Genomic DNA, 23,985 nt, shown 5'->3' on the forward strand with positions numbered 1-23,985 from the left:
TCTCTGCCGGAACCCCACAGTAGTGCCCACAGGCTCGGGGGGCTCCTTGGCCACCCAAGGCCTCCCCTCGTCTTCCCCACCCATGCCAGCCACGGAGGTCTCCAGCCCATCGTGCTGCCTCCCTGGAGGCTTCCCCGCCCACCCCCTTTCTGGGGACCTGATTCTTCTTCCTGGTCCCTTGGATGGGGTCCCAAGGTCACAAGCTCCAAGGGCTCTCTGCCTGACCCGGACATCTCTGCCACTAGCCCACTAGAGCTGTGGGCTTACTTGCTTCCCACTTGAGGGCCCACTTGCTTCCCACTTGAGGGCCCGAGGGCGGGGCCGGGAAGGACAGCTCCCCACGTCTCCTACGTGGACATGTGCATGTGTTGGAGCCAGTGAGCAAGGCAGGGCTGGGCCGCAGGGAGCCAGGAGAGACCGTGCAGCACTAGAGTCCCAGGCAGGTAGTCACCAGGCTGTCACTCAGGCCTGGCACCTCTGGTGGGAAGAGCTGCCCGCAGCTCACGCCCCTGAACTTTGCCTGGCCAGGGCCCCCAGCAATGCTACACTGAGGGACAGGAGGGCTCCAGCCTGTCTTGGGGATCAAGGAGCCATCGGAAAAGCGGGAACCCAGCTGAGAGTGGGCAGGGAATGAGGTACCCGCGGGAATGGCAGGGATCGCCTCTGGGAAGGCTCCCCCAGGGGCCAAGCAGGAAGCCAGAGAATGTTCCCAGAGTGTCGCCGGCACCCTAGGGCATGTGAGAAGGGGTGAAAGCCCGGCCTGCCTTGCCTGCAGTGCCCTTGTGTGGCTGTCCCCATCAGCGGGCTCTGGAGTACAGAGATTCAGTCTGAGGACCAGGTCACCGCCACATGCCCACTCAACGGTCCCCTCTTGCCAGCCCTGAGGTGCAGGGGCTTAGCCTGGGGCCCGGGTCATCACATCCCAGCATGGGTGTCCCCCTTGGCCCTGGGGTGCGAGGGAGCTCACTGTGGAGGATGTGTCACACCGTGTCCGTGGAGTGGTGCCCTCTGCCAGCCCTGGGGGGGCGGGGGGGCTCGTCCTGGGGGCTGGGCCCTCCAAGGCCGCTGTCGCCGCCCCCTCCCCGCTGCATACCTTGCCCACAGCCGAGCAGCTGGGAGGCTATTTATAAAGGCGGGTGAGATCAGCGGCCGGCCGAGGCTATAAATGCGCAGGCCGAGGCTGGGCCCCACAGGAGCAGCCGCCCGGGGCGCCGGAGCCGCGGGCAGCGCTGCCAGAATGAGCACCAGCGCGGTGGGCGGCGGCGGGGACAGTGGCAGCAGCAGCAGGTAGGGCTCGGCCTGGGCGCCCGGGGCCCCTGGCGCCTCGCGCGCTCACCGCCCGCCCACCCCACCCACAGCTCACAGGCCTCCTGTGGGCCTGAGTCCTCAGGCTCCGAACTGGCCCCCGCCGTGCCGGCGCCACGGATACTGCAGGGGCTGCTGGGCTCCGACGACGAGGAGCAGGAGGATCCCAAGGACTATTGCAAGGGTGAGGCCTGGCCTCGGCGCCGCCTGGGAGGAGGGGGCCAGGGCCGGCGGGGGCCGGGCTGTCCCAGGGCACGGGGAAGGCAACATCCCCACCGCGCCCTACGGGCTCCCTTCCCCAGGTGGCTACTACCCAGTGAAGATCGGGGACCTGTTTAATGGGCGGTACCACGTGGTGCGCAAGCTGGGCTGGGGCCACTTCTCCACCGTCTGGCTCTGCTGGGACATCCAGTGAGTGCCCCCTCCACCCCCCGAGGCCCAACGCCAGCTGGGGTCCTGCCCTCGGGCACCGTTGAGGCCATGGTGATGGCCCCGTGGGTCTGGCCGGTGCCGGCAGCCGACACAGGTCTCGGTGTTGCAGGCGCAAGCGCTTCGTGGCCCTCAAAGTGGTGAAGAGCGCAGGGCATTACACGGAGACAGCTGTGGATGAGATCAAGCTCCTGAAATGTGTGAGGCGCCTCCCCTACCCACTCACAGCGCCCCAGGAGCCACCCAGGGCCTGGCAATGTGGGTGCAAGGCCTGCCGGGGCTCCGCGGGGGGGGGGGGCGGGGCTCCCGGAGGGGCAGGATCCAGCTGGCTCCACGGAGTGGGAGGACCCGAGGAGCGGGCAAGGGCGGGCCGGCAGCCTTTCTTCCAGCGGGGCCCAGCTGGAGCGGGAGGGGGGCCCCCACCCCGGAGGGGCCGCCCGGGGAGCAGCTGGCGAGGGGCAGGTTGCAGCCGTCTGTGGCCCCTTGGCTTTTGCTCCAGGTCCGAGACAGTGACCCCAGTGACCCCAAAAGAGAAACCATTGTCCAGCTCATCGACGACTTCAGGATCTCAGGGGTTAATGGAGTCCGTATCCTTTGTAGGCTGAGCAAGCAGTGTGGCAGCGCAGGGGCCAGCTGGCTCATGCCTTCCCAGCTCCTAGGGCCTCAGTTTGCTGATCTGCACGATGGGGGTTTATCCCTTCCAGTGACACTGTGAAATATCTCCATCACCACTATGGGGATTTGTGTTTCTGTGTGGGGGGCAGGGAGCGGATAACCAGGTTGGCACTGGCTATCCACGGGCGCTGCTGGGTTACCCCCAAGTGGGAGGGCCCACCTCTGTGGCAGTGCCTTCCCTTTCAGGGGGCTGTCCGTAGGCTCTTTGGCAGACTTGGGCATAGGACTGGGGATGGGCTGAGAAACCTGTCTATTCCTCCAGTGCCCTCTCCCTAGGGTGACCACAGAAGGTACTGTCCCAACTGGCACACCTAAGAGTGACAGGGACACTAAGACACTGGGATGGTAGCAATACCGGGACCTCCCAGACCCAGCTCTGCACTGCCTGAGGCTCGTTGCTCCCCCGCCCCAGCTGAGGGTGGGCAGGGCCTGTGCCCCAGCTGCTTGCCCACTGACTGCCCTTCACTCCCGTCCCAAGACGTGTGCATGGTATTGGAGGTCCTAGGCCACCAGCTCCTCAAGTGGATCATCAAGTCCAACTACCAGGGCCTGCCCGTGCCCTGCGTGAAGAGCATCGTGAGGCAGGTGAGCATCACGCGTCCGGCACGAAGAGCACAGCGAGGCGGCCTGGGGAGGGCTGCAGGAGTTCAAGAGTGGCTCTCCCCAGGTGCTGCACGGCCTGGACTACCTCCACACCAAGTGCAAGATTATCCACACAGACATCAAGCCTGAAAACATCCTGCTGTGTGTGGGTGATGCCTACATCAGGCGCCTGGCTGCTGAGGCCACAGAGTGGCAGCAGTCAGGGGCCCCGCCCCCATCCCGTTCCACAGGTACCAAGAGCCTGCGTGGGGCGGGGCGGGGCCTGTGGGCCTCAGCCCCTGCCTGAGTCTCGGTTCCTTTCTGTCACTCCATGCTCTGCCTGCCCCACCCCCCAGTCAGCACTGCCCCCCAGGAGGTCTTGGTAAGTGGGGGCACCCCTCTTCCTCGGCCTCACCTTCCTCAGCCTCTCTGGTTCCACCCCTTCCCTGCCTCTCCACCCTCCCCAGCACTCCTGCAGTGGCACTTCCAAGAGGCTGGGTGGCCTGGATGCGGATGATACGCAGAGTGGGCCACGTGCCCCAAACTGCCCTGGGTGGCTGCTGGGCTCGCCCCCGCCTCAGTGGAAGGACACTGCGTCGGAGGCTGGGAGGGGCCGGAGCTGCCCCTAGGGGAGGCTGGCACCCACAGGCAGGCCTGCTGGTTCTTCCCCAGCCTCAAGCTCTGGGGAGTGGCGGGCAGGAGGGGAGACAGGAGGTGGGTGAGGGGGCGGTGCCACGTCTGGTGTCCCTGGAGCCCCCGGGCCCGCAGGCCACGGGCAGAGGCTCGGGCTGCTCAGGGGATGGGTGACGGGCACCCCGGAGTGACCCTGGCTCTAACGGCAGACCGGTAAGCTGTCCAAAAACAAGAGGAAGAAGATGAGGCGCAAACGGAAACAGCAGAAGCGGCTGCTGGAGGAGCGGCTTCGGGACCTGCAGAGGCTGGAGGCCATGGAGGCGGCGGCCCAGGCCGAGGGTGAGGGGCCAGGGGGGCGCAGGGCCGCCTGGCACGTGCCGCAGCGGCATCTGCTCACACACCACCTCCGCCCGTCTCCCCAGACTCTGGCTCAAGACTAGAGGGGGGCAGCGGCTCCACCTCCTCTTCCGGCTGCCACCCTGGGGGGGCCGGGGCCGGCCCCTCCCCGGCCTCCTCCTCCCCTGCCCCCGGGGGCAGCCGCAGCCTCAGCCCCAGCTCCCAGACCTCAGGCTTCTCGGGCTCCCTCTTCTCCCCCGCCTCGTGCTCCGTCCTCTCAGGCTCATCCAACCAACGAGAGACCGGGGGCCTCCTGTCACCCAGCAGTAAGTCAGGCAGCGGCAGGCAGCATGCGGGCGGGGCCGGGCAGGGCAGGGCCGGGCCAGCTCAGTCTCTCTCCCTTCTCTTGCTTCCCCAGCACCATTTGGTGCCTCCAACCTCCTGGTGAACCCCCTAGAGCCCCAAAATGCAGACAAGATCAAGATCAAGATCGCAGACCTGGGCAACGCCTGCTGGGTGGTATGAGCGGGCACCCTGCTATGAAGGAGGCGGCACAGGCCCGTCTCCAGGGCTCACCGAGCAACCCGCTTGACCAGACCCCTCCCCGTGTCTGCCTCAGGCCGCAGTCCCAGGGCTGAGCCGAAACCAGCACCGGCCCCGCCTGGTCAGCAGAGCTGGGCCCACGGCAGGGGGTGGGGGGCCACAGGGAAGCGGCCAGCCTCAGCCTTAGGTCGTCTGGCCAGACCCTCGGGACACCTGGGGACGCTGAGGCTCAGAGTGAGCCCCACTGTGCTCCTTGGGTGCACGGCCCAGAGGAGGTGGGAGACGAGAGGGGGGCCAGTGAGGGGAGGCCAGCCATGGCCCCAGCTCCTCCCCAGGGCTCCCCTTGCCTGCAGCACAAGCACTTCACCGAGGACATCCAGACGCGGCAGTACCGGGCCGTGGAGGTGCTGATTGGCGCCGAGTACGGGCCCCCGGCCGACATCTGGAGCACAGCGTGCATGGTACATCCGTTTGGGCTACCCCGCCCAGAGCTGGCCCACCGGCCGCAGCCTCACCCTCTCCCCCTTCCAGGCCTTCGAGCTGGCCACTGGCGACTACCTGTTCGAGCCACACTCCGGAGAAGACTACAGTCGTGACGAGGGTAGGGGGAGGCAGGCCCTGGGCTCGGCCTCGGGGTCTCCTGGCCGCCCGGCTTCCTCCCAGCCCCCTGTCTATTCACAGACCACATCGCCCACATCGTGGAGCTGCTGGGAGACATCCCCCCGGCCTTTGCCCTCTCGGGCCGCTATTCCCGGGAGTTCTTCAACCGGAGAGGTGGGGCCGAGCGGGCTCAGGCCACCTGGATGTAGGGGGCGGGGCAGGGACCTTGGGTTCTGAAATAGGGGGAGCAAGGGGTCCCAGATCAGAGTCCTCCCTGGTGGAGCCTGACCTAAGGCCCACCGGCCTGCCCCCAGGAGAGCTGCGGCACATCCACAACCTCAAGCACTGGGGCCTGTACGAGGTGCTCATGGAGAAGTACGAGTGGCCCCTGGAGCAGGCCACGCAGTTCAGCGCCTTCCTGCTGCCCATGATGGAGTACCTCCCCGAAAAGCGGGCCAGCGCGGCCGACTGCCTCCAGCACCCTTGGCTCAATCCCTAGGCCCGGCTGGTGCTTTGGGCAGCTTGGGGCGGTCCTGGCTGCCCCCGGCCCCCAGCCCTCAGTGCCTTCAGGGAAAGCAGGACAGCTCCGCCCCACCCACCCTGCTGAGTGCGAGCTTTCTCACACCGCCCTCGCCCTCGCCCTCAGCAGGGCAGACAGATACCAGGGCCAGGCCTGCCTTTCAGAATTCGTTCTGCTCCCAACCCTCACAGAGGGCCCTCTGAATGGGAAGCGTGCTGCCTGTTTTCTTAATAAAGTGTGACTGAAACACCAGCGTCCTGGAGTGACAGAAGCACGCGGCCAAGGGCTGGGGCAGAAGTGGGTTTATTCTGGGTCCACCCACCAAGCCAATTAGGGTGCTGGGGGCACGAAGGGGATCTAAAAGGGTGGGCCAAGCCAGTCCCGGGGACGGCCTAGGCCTCCACGGCCCGGCCGTTGATGACGCGGATATGGCGGATGATGTCCTGGATGGCTTCTGACGTGGTGCCCTGGCCCCCGATGTCTGGGGTGTGCATCTGCAGGAGACGGGCAAGCTTGGGCACACAGCGGGGCTCGGCCAATACCTGTGCCCTAGCCTGCAGGCAGCCCAGGGCTGCCCACAGTGCCCCGTGGCCTGCAGGGGCTGGAAGCGCCACCAGGAGGGCAATAATACCAGCTAACGCCCCAAAGGCCCACTCTGCCTGGTACAACCCCCCACCTTGGGGGCAGCACAAAGTGCCGGGTTACCATTTCCAGCCCCTCAGTCGTCCTATCAGCTCAACCCGGGCTGGGGTGGGAGTTGGACAGGAGGCAGGTGGGGGGGGACGGGGGAGCCTCACATTTTCATTGTCCATGGATGCCAAGACGGCCTTGCGGATGGAGGTGGCGTAGGAGTGGAGCCTGAGAAAGAAGGGCAGACTTCGGTCCTCGCGGCCTTGGGTGCAGGCCGGGGGCCAACGGCCCGGCATCGAGAAGCCACTTACTTGAGGTGATCGAGCATCATGCAACTTGCCAGCAGCGTAGCCGTGGGGTTGGCGATGTTCCTGTTGGCGATACTCTTGCCTGTGTTCCTTGTAGCCTGGAAGAGGCGAGACGAAAAGGAGGGGGCTGGGAAACACAAGAACGTCGAGTGTAGACTGCATTTGTGTCAAGTGTCCAGAACAGGCAAATCCAGAGACAGAAAGCAGATGACTTCGGTGCCAGGGGCTGGGAAGGGGGAACAGAGAGTGACAGCCACAAGTACAAGATTTCTTTGGGGGGTGATGAAAACATTCTGGAATTAGAGAGTGGGGATGGTTGCACAACTCTGAATATCTTAGAAACCAATAAATAGTACACTTTCAGTGGGTGACCTAGAAGTATGTGAGCCATAGTTCACAAAAGCCAGTGGCCCTGGCACTGCTGGTGGCACTCACCGTCTCAAACACGGCATACACGTGGCCGTAGTTGGCCCCAGCTACGAGGCCAGGGCCCCCAACCAACCCCGCACAGACGTTGTTGACGATGTTGCCGTAGAGATTGGGCATCACCATGACATCGAACTGCTGGGGCCGGGACACCAGCTGTGGGGCAAGGAGGGGACAGCCAGCACCTGGAGCATGGGCAGCCCCGGGAACCCAGGGCAGGGGCCGCGCAGCATGGCAGCCTAACTACCTGCATGGTGGTGTTGTCCACGATCATATTCTCGAAGGTGATCTGGGGGTAACGGGCTGCCACCGCCCTGCAGCACTGGAGGAAGAGCCCATCGCCCAGTTTCCTAAGGGGGACGCAGGACACCAGTTTGGGCACTGCAACCGTCAGCTAGAGGGACGGGGCGCGCAGATGCCACAGAAGGCTGGGTTCTAAACCATAACCAGTGCCGTCTGCAGGATGGGCAGAATCCCATTCCACCTCCCCTAGGCGTGCACTGCGGTGAGGCCACAGCTGGGAAACGGGCAACAGGGCATAGTCCCGGGCCCCGAGTCCCAGAGAGCAGGCCCAGGCAGCAGCGCGGAGGGGCGAGGTGGGGGGCATACATGATGTTGGCCTTGTGTACAGCCGTCACTTTCTTGCGCCCACTCTCCTGGGCCAGTTTGAAGGCATACTCAGCAATGCGCAGGGACTTGGCCTCGGTGATGATCTTCAGGCTCTCCACCACTCCTGCCACACTCTGAGAAGGGGACGAGGGAAAAGAGACCCACATCCTGTCTGAGCCTGCCCTCTAGCACGAGGTTTCCCTCGGGCATGGCCTTCCTGACCACCGCCCTAGCCGAGCTCATGCCCAGCAACACGCCCCCACCTCATGCTCCAGGCTGCTATACTCGCCCTCTGTGTTTTCCCGGACGATGAGGATATCTATGTCCCGGTGCCGCGTCACCACTCCCGGCAGGCTCTTACAGTGGATGACGTTGGCGTACAGGTCCAGGCTGGTGCTAGGGGCACAGAGGGAGAAGCAGCCGGCAAGTGCAACGTCTCTCTGCTGGCACTACCCCCACTCCCGCCAAGCCCCCACCCCGTGCACCTGGCTCTCACCGAAGGATGTTGTTTCGGGATTTGTGGGATGGCGGCAGGTTATGGTTTGTTTCAATATTGCCTGCAGGACAGAAACAAGACCAGCAGGCTGGAGAGGGTGCCCCAGGCTCAGCTGTACCACCATATTCCCCTTTCTGACCCAGGGGATGTGTGCCGAGGGTGACTCCAACAGAAGAACACAACAGCTTCTGGCGGCAGAAGTGTTTCATGGAACACTCTAGCGTAACTTGCAGCGTAAACCCCATGGGGGCAGAGGGGCACGTGTGTCTGTGCATTTGGTTTACTGATAGGCTCCTGGCACGTAGCATGCACTCAATAAATACTGAACGAATGAATGAATGAACAGGGGTTGGCATCTGGCCAGAAGGTCTTGCTAGACCCTGGGCGGGGAATGACAAGGCCAGGGTCTAGCTGGACAGAAAGTGACCACTCTTGCTTACTAACAGGCTGGTGGCTAGGCTGGCACCAGCAAGGGGACCTTGGCCAGGGTTAGTGTCAGGCCCTGCGTCAATGAAGCACAAGAGCTCCAGCTCAGAGGCAGGCGGGGGTTGCCTTGAAAAGACCACAGCTTCACCTTGGCTGGGACCAGGGCACCCAGAGGGCCAGCAGCTGCTGAGAGAAGGCAGTCAGAGGGTGCCAAGTAGAGAAGGGCTTTCTCAGGGCCCCCAGGGCCGCCGGCCCTCCAACTCACACCCTGCCTGGACTTCCTTCACCCAGAGTGCCTTGGGCACCCTGTAGTTGACATGGCTGCCCCCCCACCCCCGTGACTGCACGGCCTGGGGCTCTAGCCGGGTTCATCTCTGCTCACTCACTCCTCACACAGAGCAGGTAATGCTCTAAAGTTTGCAGAATGAGTGATGGAAACCGTTTAAGGACCTGGATCAAACCAAGGCAAACTCAGAAAGGGTAAAGCTCCCATCGGTAACATCCACCGCTGTGCCAACTGGAACCAACACAGCAGGCAGAGGGTTAGAACTGCATCTCTGTGACACCTGGTTTGTGAAGAAAGACTCTGAGGGTCAAAGCTGACTCCAGCAGAGAGGGCTGCCTCAGGAGGGAAGAAGCGGGTGGAAGGGAGCCCATCCCCGGACGGGCTCCCGCAGAGCCTAGTGCCACTGAGATCTCAGAATCGCAGCATCAATGGGGCCGCAGGGACAAGTGTCAGCTTGGAGGTGAAAGGAATCACGTGCGGTGCCCCATCCTGGCCCCCGAGCTCACCCTTCAGGGCCACGCGGTTCCGCCGGATGGCCATGATGGCGTTTCGGATGTCCTCCTCGTCGGCATTGGAGCTCACATGCACCTCTTCGAAGTCCACAGGCACACACGCATGCCTGGGGCAGAGCAGGGTCAGGGCGGCGGCCCCAGGCCTCCATCTGGGAAGCCTGCCTGGACCACTGGGTGCAGAGGCCTCTCCCCTGCTGCTGCCCACCCTGCCCTGGCTCTGGCTGAGGGGAGACTGAGCCCACCTGCGCCAGCTGACAGGCGTGCACTTACACTCCACAACGCTGTTAGTGGGCCCGGTTCCACCCTCCCCATGCTCGGGCCAGCCTGGTAGGATCGCAGACACTGGGACAAAAGGCCTCCCACCACTGGCTCACTGCCCCTCTTGTCACAAAGTTCTCAGGGTCCCCCTGGCTGGGCCCAGGGGCTCTGTACCTGAACACAGACTTGACGTGCAACATGAGTTCTGGCCCGATGCCGTCCCCTGGGATCATGGTGACCGTATGCCGCCCACCATACTTAGCCGACGGGGGCTAGAAGGACGGGGAGGCCTTCAGTTCCCTTCGTCCCTCCAGCACTGACCCAGCAGGAAGGCCCACTGGGAGGCGCCAGCTTGGGGTACCACACCCCTACACCCTGCCCCACCCACCCCAGACAGGGCTGCTCACGGCGGGGGACACTCCTGGGTCACGAGGACAACAGCAGAAACAGGCCCCGTCCCCACCTGGACTCGGGTCAATCCCAAAGCAACTAAAAGCCCCAACCTAACAGGCAGATGAGAAGAACACTCACAATTGTTTGTTGCTAGAGGCGGGACAGGAAGGAAGAAGACACAGATCAGCCAAGGTTGGAGGAACAAGCTTTGTTGGGGAATGGGGCTGTTTCCCTGGGGCGCTGTCTAGCACGGTTCAGGGGAGAAGGGGTGGGCGAGCTCTGGAGACTGCACCTCAGGGGGAGAGACACAGAAGGGCAGGGAGCCCAGAGGCACGACACACACGTGTGCACACGCACACACACACCTCTGCACCCACGCCTGCCTGTGAATGCAACTGCATGTGCCTGTACACACATGCCTCTGCACACACAGACGGGCACACGTGAACATCAACACACGCACGTGCATGCACACACTCGGGTGGGTACTTACTGAGAAGCTCCTCCAGGGGGCTTCATGGGCACCTAGAACCTGGCAAAGAGAACCCAGATGCCAGTGGTTGCTGTCTAGCCCAGAAAGCCAATTTGGCAAGGGCCAACCAAGCTCCTGGCAGGGAAGGCAAGCGTCCCCACCACGCCCAGACAGGCCCTGCACCTCACCCGTGCACCACTGTCTAGCGCACAGCAGCACACAGACCGGCCCGTCGGAGCACCGCGGAGGGTCGTTACAACCCTTTACACCTCCTTCAGGTCCCTGGTCAGTTTTTTTAAAAATGTTTACATCCCCCTCCCCACCTTTTGTTGTTTCTGGTCTTCTTCAGCCAATTATTCCTGCTCAGTGATTTCCTGTAACTTGGAAAAGTTGGCACGCCAAATGTAGTACAATAGGGAAGTCGTGATAAACCACTGGGCCACAACGACCATCATTTACATCATTTTTAAAATCATGTTTTCTTACTACAAAAGCAACATATGGACAGAACTCGAAGCTCAGAAGGAAGAAGATAGCCCCCAGCCCCCGTCCACCCAGAGACAAGCACTGCTGGCACGGTGGGGAACGGCCCTCTGGAATCAGAAGTCTAAAAATGCAACCATTTTCAGCAGAATAGCAGATGCCAATCTTGCAGAAGGTTTTCATGAAGGATTGCAAAACTGCTTCGTGGCCTACATGGATGACAGATGTCCCCACCCCCAACTTGAAACAGCCGCACTTGGTCACATCGGTGCCACACCCGACAGCTTCAGAGCAAAAGCCACCCGAGCCAAATGGGACAGGTGCTCAGAGTGACCTATCTGGAGTCCCCACACTTTCCTGGAAGAAGCAGCCCATGTCCCAGCTCCCACCGCAGCAGGGCTACAGGCCCACACACTTTCCTCCCTGTTGTGCCCCACCTGGGTGCCCTTCAATCCAGAGACAGGGGCAGGGCCAAGGTCCTCCTTATTGCTTGGGAATGCCCTGCCACTTGCCTGCTGGGGCAGCAGCAGATCGTTCCAGCCAATGGCAAAGTCACTGTGGCCATTTTCCAAAGAGCCATGCCTTCCTGCTAGAAGTCTAGAAAGCTCAAGCAGAGGCTGACCGCCCCATCTGGGTCTCCCTGGCTGGTATTCACAAGGCTCCCACTTGCACAGAGCTCTGGCAGCACAGGGTTAGGAAGGGGGTGACTAATAGGACAAGAGGCCCTGGGGGTTTCTGCTGATCCATGGGGCCCCCGGGTCTGCAGCCTGACGCATACTTGGGGCTTTTCTGTTTCCCTTCTAGCAACTGTCAATATCTGGATTCATCTTATCTGTAGGCTCTCAATACAAACTTGTAGATGGTGTTTGTACTGAGACTGCCTTTCCTCCAGGAAGCCTTCCCTGATGCCCTAAGGCTGCTGAGCTGTTGGTCCCCCCGGGCTCCCAAAGCCCTACCCACCCCACTCCCTTCCCCTCAACCACAATCTCCCTAGGTTATCGCTGCTGTGCTCCCTCTCCAACCCGTAAACCCCTGAGAGTGGACTCCATGTCTGTCTGATCCCCTACTGTCACCCCAAGACCGAGCAGAATGCCTGGTCCAGAGCTGGGACACAAAAAACATTTACTGAATGAATGAGCATATCAGAAAATGAAGGAAGATATGACGGGCTTTGAGGCTAAGGAGATCTCGGTCCAAATCCTCCATCTACTACTCTTGGTGGCAAATAGCTTAACCTTGCTGAGCTTCCCACCCTTACCTGAAATCCACAGAATAGAGGAGCCTACTTTATCTGACTGCTGGAAACGTTAAGCAAGAAGAGGTATGCAAGCTGTTCAGTCACTAGAAGGGCACACAGGGCTATGCAAAAGCATACGCCCCCCCCTTTATCCCACCAGCCCCTCAGGCCAGTGTTCAAGGCTGCTGGCCAGTGAGGGGATGCTGGGCTGACCCCTACAGCCCGGAGCAGTAACTCCTCCTGGGTTTCAGCCCTGTGAGGTCTACTGGCACCTGGCAGGTAACCTGGCCGTGCCGGCGAGCCAGCACTCACACCAGGCCTGGCCCTGCATCTGCGCAACCACACCCCACCAGACCCTGGACCCCATCACTACCACCAGGGCTGAACCTCTCTCACCTGGTCCCAATGCTAGATGTTCCATCCAGCTTTGGCCAAAGACCCGGAGAGCTCTCAGGATAGTGACTTCCCTGACCTCGCTCTAGACATATTCAGGCACCTTCCTTCAGGAGGTTACAAAGGTTCTGTGAAGCTACCTATCAAAGGAGCCCAGTATGAGGCAGGATGGGATATATGCATCGCTGTCCAGCTTGTTCATCAAGCAGGAAGGTGGGCTGTTACCCTCGTCCTTTGATAGTGCCACAGAAAGGAGTCCAGAATGGTACGTGTCCCAGCCTAAGGGCTCCCATGATCCACATTTTAGTGAGGTTTCTCTCTTCAGCATGTTTCTGTTGGATCAAGTACCAATGGTGGCTGCATGTTTTCCCACGAGGTCCCAATTAGTGGGACCAAAGATCTGGGCTTCATCTCTAAAGGTTCCCATACCCAGGACAACCAGTCTCAGGGCAAGGCATTGCCCACCTAGCAACCTTTCACTGCCCCCCATCCCTGCCCCAATATGGACACAAGCACACACACAGGGGGAAGTCAGGGAGGAGATAGGTGTCCCCACCAAGATCCTACAAGAGCTTAGCTGCCAGGGACCTCTGGAAAGCCTCTGGTGAGCAAGTGGGAGAAGTCAGCATTTTAAACATAATTTCATAAACCAGAAGCTGTTACAGGGCAGTCTTCCCCAGGGATCAGAGGGGGGTAGCATGGCCGAAGACATGTCCACAAGTAGTGTCAGCAAAGTCACAGAGTTCTGGAAGGTCAGAGTTGGGTGGATCCTTTGCGACTGAGGAGAAATTGAAGCCCAGAGAGGTCAGACCTCTCGTCCCTCAAGGCCAGTCCTGACTCGATGACGCTTCAGATGGCTTCCAATCCACCCAAGGACTAAATTATCCTCATTCAAGCGTGTCAAGAGAGAGGAATCAGACCTGAATAACCAAGATCCTCAACAGAGAACAACGGAAGCAAAGCCCTCGCGGCCTCCCAACCCGCCAGCTTCAAGAATCCTAGCTCCTTCCCATTCCAGGCGCCTGCGGTGGGGGGTGGGGTGGGGGAGGCTCTGGGGCACCGGCAAAGTCCGATTCGCCACCTCTACTGGGAGAGGTGGCAAAGCGGTCCACAAAAGGGAAACTTGAAGAGGAAGGGCGGCCAGGAACCGATTCCCAAGAGGGCAAGAGCAAGGCGGGCCGGCCACGTGACCGCCTTGGGGGGGGGTTCCCACAAGGACACTAGGGAGGTGACATTCCCCCCCGGGGTCCACTCTCCCCGCCCGTCGGGAGCTCCCCCGCCACAAGATGCAGACCCCTGAGAAGCCAGACCAGAATCAACTTTGGCTAACCCCTTCACTGACAGCGAAGGTGGCCAATCAACCCTGGCCCGCAGCACTCTCCCCTCCCCTCACGGGACCCGCAGCCAATCGGGCCCCAGGGCGCTTCCAGAGCGGCGGCCGCCGGCCTAACCCTGGCGAGGTGCAAGTACCCCTCAGCGAGCGCCGCGGCTGTTCCCGTGGCCCGCTCCTGCTTCTCACCTCCCAAGGACGGCAGAGGAGGGCCGGCCTGAGCACTGCCTTCACAGCGCCGCCCGCGGCCGTCACCACCTTCAGCGCCATAATGGAAAGTGAGAAACGCCGCAGGTTCCGACTCGCAGATGCCGCTATCGCGAGAGTTCAGCGGGGCGCGAAGTCCCGGGAGGGGGCGTGGTCCTGCAGTGCGCACGCACACGGCCGCGCCGGTTTTCACGCCCTCTTCCGGCGCGGAGAGCGCCGCCGCCGCCGCCGTCGCCGTCGCCATCTTGGGGGGGAGGGCGGCCAGCTGGGCCCCTGGTCCGGGGAGGGGACACGTCAGTGCCGCCGGCGACGTCACAGGCCCGCCCGGCCCGCCGGCCCCTGATTGGCTGCTGCGGCCGCTTACGCGTCGCGCTTCCTCGTCTGCTCCTCGTGTTCAGGGGAGTCGCTCTCTTTTTCCCTCGGCAGAGAAGAGGTGATGGCGGCGCTGGCATCTCTCGGCGCCCTGGCGCTACTCCTGCTGTCCGGCCTCTCCTGCTGCTCAGGTAGCGGCCTGGCCGGAGCTCGTTTCTGGCGAGCCTCTCACCCACGACTGGTGGTGCGTGGGGGGAGGAGGGGTGCGGGCGAAGCGGGGGTCTGGGCTTTCTTCCTCAGAGAGCAGGTGGTCTCTGGTCGCGGCAGCCGAGCCCACCACGCGCTCCTGCACCACACACGTTTACCAAGCAGCTGGGCTGCTGGGAGAAACAGCCTAGTCTGTTCCTCGTCTGCTCCCGCGAGGAAGAGTCCCAGAGCCTCTCCCGTGCGCCTGGCCCCAGCTCCAGCAGGAAAAATGACACACGTCCCTGCTGCCACTCCAGGAGCTCCCGGTCCCGGAGGGGGGGTCAGACAGGAGCAAAGCTCTGCAGCGCCGGGCGATCGGAGCGAGAAACTGGGCCGGTGGGGAGGAGCCACCTGACCCGGTGCGGTGGGGCCAGGCCTCTCCAGGAAGAGAGCTCTGAGTGAAGAGGGAGCAGGGACGGTCCAGGCAGAGGGGCCCGGAGTGCGGGCGAGTTAGAAAGGAACTGAAGAGGGAAAGATGAGTGGGCCTAGAGTGCCTAGATCAGGCGGTTGATTTGTTTCCCCTGAGTCCTTGCTATATCCTTATAGGGTTTTTCAGCGGAGTCAGATGGCTTCACATTCTTGAGAGGTTGTTAACACTTAGGGGCAGGGTTGAGGTCAGACCGGAGTCCAGAAGTTTGTTTAGGAGGCGGTCCTTGCAGGAGCCCACCCCGGGCCCGGGGGCCTGGACTGGGTCAGGGCCACTTTCAGTGCATTCACTTTACCTGCCCTACTTCAGGCCAGCGCTCTTGATGCCTGCAGTGTTTCACCAGCCTAACTGGCCTCCCCGCCTGCACCCTGCTCACCTGTTCCTCAGGAACTCCCCCACGCTATAGCCAGTGATGCCTGGAAAGGACAGACCTAACTATAAAGCCCCTCTGTGCTCCCCCGTGTCCACAGGAGAAAGGTCAAGTCTAGCAGAGCGTGGAAGGATCTGGGGGATGTGGCTCCTGAGAACCACCTCCCACCCATGTTCCCAGGCATCTTCCTCCCACCATTCCAGTCCCACAGCCGCCTCTGACTGCTTCAGCCTAAGTCACGGCCCTGCCCGGACACCACATTTGGAGAGCAGTTGGCGCCTTGTGATTTAGGAAAGGCACCTTTCCTTCCCTTTAGCTTCTAGCAGTGTGGCGATGACTACGGCAGCATCCTTTTTCTCAGTGCAGCCCTGTTCAAGGGGACAAGTTATGCTTTTGGACCCAGACTCTCTGCCATTTCTTTCCCTCTGGAAACGCTGGGGCCAGTCGTAGCCTTCTGTCAACTGTCTGGGGCAGAGACCCTTTCCTTCATATCAAAAGCCCCTGTAGGTTGCCAGCAGCACCATGCTTTGTGCAGAGGACGCCTTCAGTAAACTGTCCAGAGCCATGCATGGCTCTGAATTGAGGTCAGCCTGGCCCCCCCTGGGCTTCTAGGGTGCTCCAGGGCAGACTGCATCCCTAAACCATTGCACGGCTTCCCTGTCTGCAGGTCCAGGCACAGACTCGAGTTGTGCAGTGAATTCATGCAGCATGCCCCCGCCCCCCGCACACTCACCTGTTCTGCCTGTACGTTGAGGTTCCACCTGTACAAAGCCTTCCTATCTCCCTTCCCCTGCCTTCCTTCAAGGCCATCCCACCCCTCTTTGACACTGTACTTCTGACTGATCATTTGGATCTGTCTCCCAGACCCCACCTGGCAGGGTCCAGAGGGCCCTTTGTGTTCTCAGCTGATGAGCTCTGGGAAGTGGGGTTAGGGTGGCCCCTTCTGCCCCTAAGCCAGCAAGCACAAGCCAGGCCTTAGCCGTTCATCTCTGCCTCTCCACAGCAGAGGCCTGTGTGGAGCCCCAGATCACCCCTTCTTACTATACCACCTCGGATGCTGTCATTTCTACTGAGACTGTCTTCATCGTGGAGATCTCCCTGACTTGCAAGAACAGGGTCCAGGTGAGGCAGTGGGGATTCAGCCAGGAGGGTGTGGGGGCGAGAGGTGAGCAGTGAGCCTGAGACCTTGGGCCCTCACTGGTAGTGGATGGGGTCAGACCTGGGGGTCTGTGTGGACGGGGAGAATCAGGGTTTTGATTCCCAGGTGTAGGAGAGATGAGGGCACAGCCAGGCCAGATTCTAGCAGATATTTAAAGAACATTCCCCTCACCTGCCTGCTCTGCTGCATCTATGTGCGGTGATATAGACAGACACCTTGCTGTGTGTGGAAAGAGCATATGTGTGAAGGGAGAGACAGCCAGGCTCAGCCCCCAGGCTCCTGCGTCCCTTTACTGGTTGCTCTTTGCCGAAGTGTGTGTCCACATGTGTGTTTCATCATTTCAAGACCAAGCAGCCCTGGCCTCAGCCTCTGCAACCTAAAGGCCCAGAGAAGGAAGGAAGTTGGGCCCTTTTAGGTACAATCTTCCTTAGGCAGCTCACTGGGTGTCCGCGACCGTGATACCCCCTTCCAGGCTCAGAGAAGAAACAAGAACATTTCACTCATCCTGCCCCTGTTCAGTTAACAAGCTTACTGTGGGTTAGGGAGGCCAGGCATAGGGGAGATGTGGCCCCCAAGGAGGGAGACAGACGTGGAGTGTCGTGGCAGGCTGGCCTCCGTGGTTCCCGCGCGGTACCCCCGCCAGACACACCGCAGTCCCCAGCTGTGCCCGGCGGCCTCCTTACCCACACACAGGCCAAGGGTGCTACTGTGGGCGGCAGGGCGGGGCCTCACCGGCAGCCAGAGAGGGGAGAAGGTGACTCTCCTCTTATCCCCTCCCCCAGAACATGGCTCTTTATGCTGACGTCAGCGGAAAACAGTTTCCTGTTACCCGGGGCCAGGACGTGGGCCGATACCAGGTAAGAGATGCTGTGATGGGGTCACTTTCGCGGGAGGCCACCCGTTCACGGGTGTGGCTTGAAGACCGGGCCAGCAGGGCTGGGGTTCTTGAATTCGATGCGCTGGCCGTGGCTCCATGTGCGCTGCCCACCCCCTGCCGAACACACCCCACCCAGGTGTCCTGGAGCCTAGACCACAAGAGCGCCCACGCAGGCACGTACGAGGTCAGATTCTTTGACGAGGAGTCCTACAGCCTCCTGAGGAAGGTGAGTGTCCCCGAAGGCCACCCAGGCCTGCGGTAGGGGGGGCATAGCCCACTGCCCCAGCTGGCTCCACCCTGAGGTCCCCTCTCTGACTTGGAGCAGGATGGCCGGTGGGTGCCTTCCTGCCCACCCACCCCACCTGGCCCTGTGCCTTCCGTGTCGCTCCTTCACCCGCGTTTCTCCTTCCACGACTCTGGCCGGTGTTCCTGCCTCTCCCACCCCACCCAGCATCGCCCCCTCACCCCAGCACCTCCCTCACAGGCTCAGAGAAATAATGAGGACATTTCCATCATCCCACCTCTGTTCACAGTCAGCGTGGACCATCGGGTGAGTGGCCGGAAGGGGCTGGCCCGGCCCAGGGGAAGGAGGGAGCAGGTGGCAAGCCTCGCCTTTTAGTGAGAGCTGGGGGCTGAGCCAGGTGGACCAGTGTGTCTTCACGCCCCAGAAGGAGGGTGGCTGGAGTGGCTGGCCTTCTCACCCGCCCTCCCCCGAGAATGACTTTGGTCTCCTTTTTTGCAGGGCACCTGGAATGGGCCCTGGGTCTCCACCGAGGTCCTGGCCGCTGCCATCGGCCTGGTGATCTACTACCTGGCCTTCAGTGCCAAGAGCCACATCCAGGCCTGAGGGTGACACCCCCCACCCCGCTTGCTTCTTTCAATAAACAATTACCAGCTATCCCAGCACCAGGGCTGTGTCACACACACACACACACGGGCAGAGCTGGGTGACCGGCATCCCTCTGCCTGCCTGGACGGCACAGGCACTGAGTGGGGGCAGGTCTGGAGGTCCCCTTCCTCCTTGTGTACGTTTGCTTTACTCTTGGCCATTGTTAGCACTCCCTTCTCAGCCCCCAGTGAAGCCTTCGGGACCTAATACCCAGTGCCCACCGTCTCCCAGGGCTGCCTGCCTGGTTCCAGGTGGGGCACGGGGCTGTCTCTCCCCTCCGCCCCCCAATCTCTGGCAAAGAGGGGCCTTGTTCTCCTGCCCTCGCCCAGCCTGCCTGGGCCCGCTTAGGGAAGGACCCTCTGACCACCTGCCATTTCAAGGGCAACTGCCCAGGGCAAGTGACGTGGGGAGCTTCCCCGAAAGCCAGCACTGAGCAGTGCACGTAGCCACAGCCCCTCCTGGCCTTCGGAAGGGCTCTCGTGCTTGGAGTCCTGGGCAGGAACCACACACTGAAGTACTTCCTGTGCTTTTCCCGGGGGGCACAGCGAGCGGCCCTGTGGAGCTTATGCGGTCGAAGCTACTACAGGTAGCTGTCCAGGGGGCTGGTCCTTCCAAGCTCTCCACTCCAGCGTCGTGCCTCCCAGGGTGCTGTCACCTCGTGTCGGGTGGGGCACGGAGAAAGGCACAAGAGAGAACCCGGACCCCTGGGCCTCCAAGGAGCCCATCGTGAGCCCTTTCCAGTTCGGCTGTACCTTCCCTCCTAGCGGACCCTCTCTCAGCACCTGATGTTCTCGAGACACCGGGCGGGCGTCCCTGTGCAGGCTCCATGCTCCACGTCAACCCGCAGCCCTCCCACCAGCCCAGTTTCCCTGCTACCACCTAATGGCTGGAGAGGTGGGGGGCCCTAGGGTTCAAAGGGGCTGCATGCAAATCCCAGGGGAGCCCTTTCGCAGCTGCACAGGTTTGCTCAGCTGTGACCAGGCTTCCTCCAGGGTGTCGGTGAGGGGTCATTGGGATCAGCGTCCAAAGAGAGACAGCTGTGTGAACAAGTCTCCAGGGAGGCTGCACCCAAAAAGGAGGCTCAAAGCCTTCGTGAGTGGGCGGGGGTCTCCTCTGGGCTTTGTCCTCCACGGGAGTGTGGAGGGACCTGCCTGGGGACCTCCAGGCTAGGGGATGCCAGCCGTTCCCTGCCCCACACCCTCAGTCCAAGCGAAGCGGGTCAGCATGGGGTGGCTGGCAGGAATAGGGAGGCTCTGGGGAAGAGCCCCGTCCTTGCTCCCAAAACGGGCACAACAGGAACCATGGGGCCCCTGAAGACCAAGCCAGGCGAGAGCTGCTGGCTGAGGCTTTCTGCATTCCAGACAGGGCTGCTGGGAGCTCAGGTGGCGCCTGCTGGCTGAGCACTGCTCCTCCTCCTATTAAGGGGGAAAGTGGCAGCTGTTGGCCACCCAGCGGCTCTTTTTGATCCCAGCTCCACCACTCCACCCAGTTAAGTCACTGGTCCAGTGCTGTCACTGGTCCAGTGCGCCGGTTGCCAAGGGCTTCCAGATCTCCTGGTGTCAACATCTCCCCAGAGCCAGTGAGAGCCAAGCCCCAGCACCAGCTTTCACATAGCCAAGGGACCCCAGGATCCAGGCCTCTCCTGGCCCCCACCCCAGAGCAAAAGTGAGGTACTTCTAGAGCCATCAAAGTGAGCCCCCAGCAGCCAGAGAGGGATGCTCAGGGAACAGGTGGCCTTAGTCTCCAACTCCAGCCAGTTTTCTGCGATGGGCTGGGTCCTTGGAACCCCATCCTTCACAGGAGCCTATATGGAGTGTGCCCTCCCGAGGAACCGGGCTGGTCACGAGTTGATGTTCCTAGCCCCCAGCTCCAGAGGCCTCTGAGGGATAAGGAAGGTGGTGTCTCGTGTTTGTCCCTTTTCATCAACAAGCCCTTTCCTCCCTTGAAGCCACTGGTGTTCTGTGTGACATGCTGGGTCTTCCCTCCCAGCTGTTCAGACAGCAGGGCACTCAGCTTCTGGGAACGCAGGCTCAGGTTTCTTGCTCACGCCAATCTCAGCAAACTAGCAAAATTAACAAGAGGTCTACATTGCTCTTTCAAGAGAATTTTTAAATGTATCCTCACCCACTTAATGTGCTGGCAGCGTCCTGTGTCTTTTCAGGAGACTGAGCGCCTACTCAAGGGCTCACCACACAGACGGCACCCCTGGAGTTGCCAGTCTTTGGGGCCTTGGCCCCAGCCAGGACTTAGCAGAGTTTCTGGCATTGAGCAGGTGCCCAGTGGTTTGCTCTGCTGAATGGAACCGCTGAGAGTTCCCGCAGCCACCTGGTACTCATCTGGTCAAAAGACACTTCTTTGCATCTTCTGAGGGCTAGGCACTGTGGGGTCCCCAAACAGGGAAGGAAGCTTGTGCCTTCCAGAAGCCTATTGGCCCGCTAGGGCATTCCCTGAGCTGCATGGCAGGGAGAGGGTGGAACCACTTCTCTATGACTCTGACCAGAGCAGGGGTGTTGGCCTCATGCACGTGCCAGCTCCAGGCTCAGTCGCCAGTCCTGAGACAGGTCTCTGCCATCCTTCCTGCACCTGGGCACCACCCTTGTGACCGTGGCAGACCTCTGAAATGATTCTCGTGGCTCTGTCCCTCCTCCCAGAGTGCTGGAGGCTGACTTCGGAACACCTTGCTGTTGCTCAGCTTTCCCCTGACCCGCCTGCCCCCCCGCCCCCACCAGCCCCTGGTGCTGGAGAATGAACACAGGAGGCCAGGAGTCACCCTCGAAGGCAGCTTGCTTTATTCTCACGATGCCGGCAGGGGGCGGGGGTGAGCAGCCTGTCAGCCTTCCATCTGAGGCTCTCTGAGCCGGGAAGGGCCCGGAGGCCAGCTCTCACTAATGCACAGGTCCCTGAGGGCTGCCTGGCCCACACTGGCAAAGTGGGGCACAGGGCATCTTCTCCCCAGTCAGCCCACCTGGCAGGGCCCGCCTGTCACTCAGCTCCAGGCCGCTCCCTAGCTCTGCGTGGGTCGTGTCACCAAGGTCTGCTGCTACTCACGGGACTTGGCTTCTGGACCCCTCATACCACTCAGGAGAGAAGCCGAGCTCCAGAAGGCGTCTGGCACAGCCCTAGGCTCGCTTCCTTCTTCTTGGACGGACACTGACCCTTCAGTCCCCGCAGTCGCCGGGAAGGAGGTGACCTCCAAGGTGAGCCTGGCAAGCCACATCGGAAGCTCCCAGTCCCCACACCTCAGAGCGGAGGCCACCTGCAAAGCTGCTTCCCATTCTTGCCTTCATTCCCCCACCTCCCCTCCCCCCTCCCCCTCCCTTGCTTCCCCCCACCCCACCCTCCTTCCCAGCTATCACTCGGGGATTCCACCTCTGTCAGGCTGCCTGAAGGAGCTGCCAGCCCTCAGAGCAGGTCCACAAAACAAACAAACCAAAAAAACAACAATTGGCAAGCACAGAAAAGGAAAAGAACCACAAAAATCAGGGTTGCCTTTGTCTACAAGTAACGGACATTCTCTTGTGCTTAGGACAGTCTTCTTTGCCTCTTCTTTTCAGTGGACTTCCCTGTCCCCAAGTGCCCGCGCTGAGAGCACTCTGGAGGGAAGTGCATGTGTCTGTGTGCGTACATGTGTCTGAGCTCGTGTCACACACACACACGCCTACGGCTGAAGGGGGGACCGATACGGGTCTGCCCCAGGACCAGCTGTTGATGTGGTCGCTGTACTTGGGGAGAAGGAAGTCACCGATGGAGAGAAGCGTCCCTCCTCCTTCAGGGGCTTCTGTCTGGTAACAAAGTCCCACGCACACACACAGACACACGCTAGAGTCTACGGGAGAGCAGAAGACGGGGTCCCGGCAGGCTCAGTGGACCTGGGCCAGGGCGGAGGACCCGTGCCCCGGAGCACAGCTGGGCTCAGACAGTGGTGACAGAGAGCAGAGGGTTGTAGACCCGCTTCCCATCGGCTGAGCGCGTGCCGTGGGCCAGCATCTCCTGGATGGTGATCCAGTTGTCCAGGATCTTCTTGTTCCGCTTCTTCATGGTTTTGCGGTGGCTCAGGGCGATGATGTTGAGCTCAGCCTTGCTGTCGCCGCTCTGCTGCTCCCGCAGGCACTCCAGCCGGCTCTGCATCATGAACTCGCGCCGCTTGCGCTGCTCCCGGGCACGGAGCAGGTGCTGCTTCCGCTGCTCTTTGCTCCAGTAGCGGCCCATCTTCATCTCGCTCACCGCGTCGTCGTCGGTCGTCATGCCGCTGCGCTCCTCCCGGATCTTCAGGGCCCGGGCCTTTAGGAGGCGGTCCCGCACGGGTCGCTTGGCCACATAGCGGGTCCCGTCGCTGCGCACCTTGACCTTCCACTCCATGCGGGGCGCATCGGTGGCCACCGCCGCCACGCCACCCACCCGAGGGCCACTGGCCAAACTCAAGGGACCGTGGCCCAGCTCTTCCAGACCGCGCGGCGGAGCCAGCTGCATGCAGCTGTTGTAGTGCTCGCCTTCCTGGCCCTGGCCACGGTGGCGCCGTGACAGGTAAGGGCTGCCTTCGGGGCCCACGCGCTCCAGGGTCACCCCCGTCTTGGGGCCGCGGCGGGCCCGCTCCCCTAAGTGCTGTCTCCGGCCCACCTCGGGATCCCGGGAGAGGGATCGGAACGTGGCGGGACTCCCCTGTGGAGGGGCAGCCTTGGGGTGGGCGGCGCCAGGGGGTCCGGAGGGGGTCCGGTTCAGGTTGGAGTTGTCCCCGGCGGTCGCCCGCCTCAGGGGGTTCTCGGGCAGGGGTTCCGCCAGCAGCGGAGTGCTGCGGCAGCTCTCACCCGTGTTGTAGGCGCTGGTGCTGTCCTTGTCCGACTTCTCAGGCAGCTCGGAGATGTCAGACAGCTCATGCTTCTTGGGCTCCCCGGCCCCCAGGTCGTAGAGGCTCTCCTCCTCCAGCAGCCAGGCCTTCATGCAGCGCTCCCGCAGCTGTTGCATCTTCTGCGCCCGCAGGATGTTGCGGCACTTGAACTCCAGGTGTCGCAGCTCCTCCTCCAGCACGGCCACCTCGTGGCCCACGCTCTCGTTGCGGTTGACATCCAGGGCGCCGTTGCCGCCGGCGGCGCGGGGAAAGAGGAGGCCCAGGGGGTTGCCATTCTCCAGGTGGCACTTGATCTCTAGCAGCTCGCGGTAGCGCTCGTACTCCTCATCCGTGAGGCCCGGCACGTCGCCGCCACCCAGCCCTGCGCCCTCGGCCAGCAGGGAGTCCATGCTAAAGTGGAAGTCGCGGCTCTGCAGGGCGTCCCCTTGCAGGCCAAACTTGCGCAGGGGCCCGGGCGTGTTGGCGGTGCTCAGGGGCTCGTCCCCTAGCAGGTCGTGCTCGGAGCTCTCCTCGTTGCGTGTGCTCTCATCCGTCCGGCCCACGCCGCTGTCCAGCTCCTGGCTGTTGCTCAAGCCCGGGCCCGCATCAGGGGCCCCTTTCTCCTCTTCGTTTCCAAGCTGGAGCTGGAAGATGAGCCCCTCTCAGTCTGGGACCCACCAGTGGGGGCGCCGTGGGGGGAAGGATGGAGATCGGAAAGGCTTTCGGGTCTGGTCCATCTCCCGCAGCCCCCCAAGCCTCTCCTCCGTCTTGCCCTCCTGCCCGCCCTCCCC

General features: G+C 61.9%; 4 protein-coding genes across 8 annotated transcripts in view; 2 read left to right on the forward strand and 2 right to left on the reverse strand.

Moving 5' to 3' along the window:
* Positions 1 to 1,165: 1,165 nt before the first annotated feature.
* On the forward strand, positions 1,166 to 5,602 carry SRPK3 (SRSF protein kinase 3; the record flags this gene model as incomplete). The annotated part of the gene is made up of 15 exons (XM_082610885.1): positions 1,166 to 1,287; positions 1,359 to 1,489; positions 1,608 to 1,716; positions 1,847 to 1,934; positions 2,234 to 2,321; positions 2,888 to 2,994; positions 3,077 to 3,242; positions 3,348 to 3,373; positions 3,834 to 3,963; positions 4,047 to 4,286; positions 4,379 to 4,479; positions 4,857 to 4,964; positions 5,035 to 5,104; positions 5,185 to 5,277; positions 5,418 to 5,602. 15 exons carry the CDS (start codon positions 1,166 to 1,168, stop codon positions 5,600 to 5,602), a joined length of 1,764 nt encoding a protein of 587 aa, XP_082467011.1.
* Positions 5,603 to 5,910: 308 nt separating this feature from the next.
* IDH3G (isocitrate dehydrogenase (NAD(+)) 3 non-catalytic subunit gamma) lies at positions 5,911 to 14,207 on the reverse strand. Of its 2 annotated transcripts, XM_082609670.1 has the most exons (12): positions 14,072 to 14,207; positions 10,461 to 10,499; positions 9,749 to 9,846; positions 9,311 to 9,423; positions 8,093 to 8,153; positions 7,860 to 7,992; positions 7,597 to 7,730; positions 7,235 to 7,337; positions 6,997 to 7,143; positions 6,565 to 6,659; positions 6,421 to 6,481; positions 5,911 to 6,117 (listed from the first exon to the last, which is right to left on the reverse strand). In XM_082609670.1, exons 1-12 carry the CDS (start codon positions 14,150 to 14,152, stop codon positions 6,016 to 6,018), a joined length of 1,167 nt encoding a protein of 388 aa, XP_082465796.1. In that variant the 5' UTR covers positions 14,153 to 14,207; the 3' UTR covers positions 5,911 to 6,015. The 2 variants fall into 2 exon arrangements, with proteins under 2 accessions (XP_082465796.1, XP_082465797.1); XM_082609671.1 differs by lacking the exons at positions 10,461 to 10,499; positions 14,072 to 14,207 and adding an exon at positions 10,106 to 10,235.
* A 250-nt stretch (positions 14,208 to 14,457) lies between these two features.
* SSR4 (signal sequence receptor subunit 4) lies at positions 14,458 to 18,378 on the forward strand. 4 transcript variants are annotated; one of them, XM_082609672.1, is made up of 6 exons: positions 14,458 to 14,592; positions 16,448 to 16,566; positions 17,386 to 17,460; positions 17,617 to 17,706; positions 17,932 to 18,030; positions 18,223 to 18,378. In XM_082609672.1, the coding sequence occupies exons 1-6, from the start codon at positions 14,526 to 14,528 to the stop codon at positions 18,325 to 18,327; spliced, it is 555 nt and encodes a 184-aa protein (XP_082465798.1). In that variant the 5' UTR covers positions 14,458 to 14,525; the 3' UTR covers positions 18,328 to 18,378. The 4 variants fall into 4 exon arrangements, with proteins under 4 accessions (XP_082465798.1, XP_082465800.1, XP_082465799.1 ...); XM_082609674.1 differs by having other exon boundaries at positions 17,965 to 18,030; XM_082609673.1 differs by having other exon boundaries at positions 14,463 to 14,592; positions 16,451 to 16,566.
* Positions 18,379 to 21,741: 3,363 nt separating this feature from the next.
* PDZD4 (PDZ domain containing 4) overlaps positions 21,742 to 23,985 on the reverse strand; it is a gene marked incomplete at its 5' end in the record, with an annotated part of 29,919 nt that continues 27,675 nt past the window's right edge. Inside the window, 1 exon segment of the mRNA XM_082609050.1 lies at positions 21,742 to 23,838. Within this exon segment, the coding sequence (XP_082465176.1) occupies positions 22,282 to 23,838 (1,557 nt within the window). The 3' untranslated portion in view covers positions 21,742 to 22,281.

The sequence above is a fragment of the Mesoplodon mirus genome, assembly GCF_964341445.2.
Source record: "Mesoplodon mirus genome assembly, chromosome: X".
NCBI lineage: Eukaryota > Metazoa > Chordata > Mammalia > Artiodactyla > Ziphiidae > Mesoplodon > Mesoplodon mirus.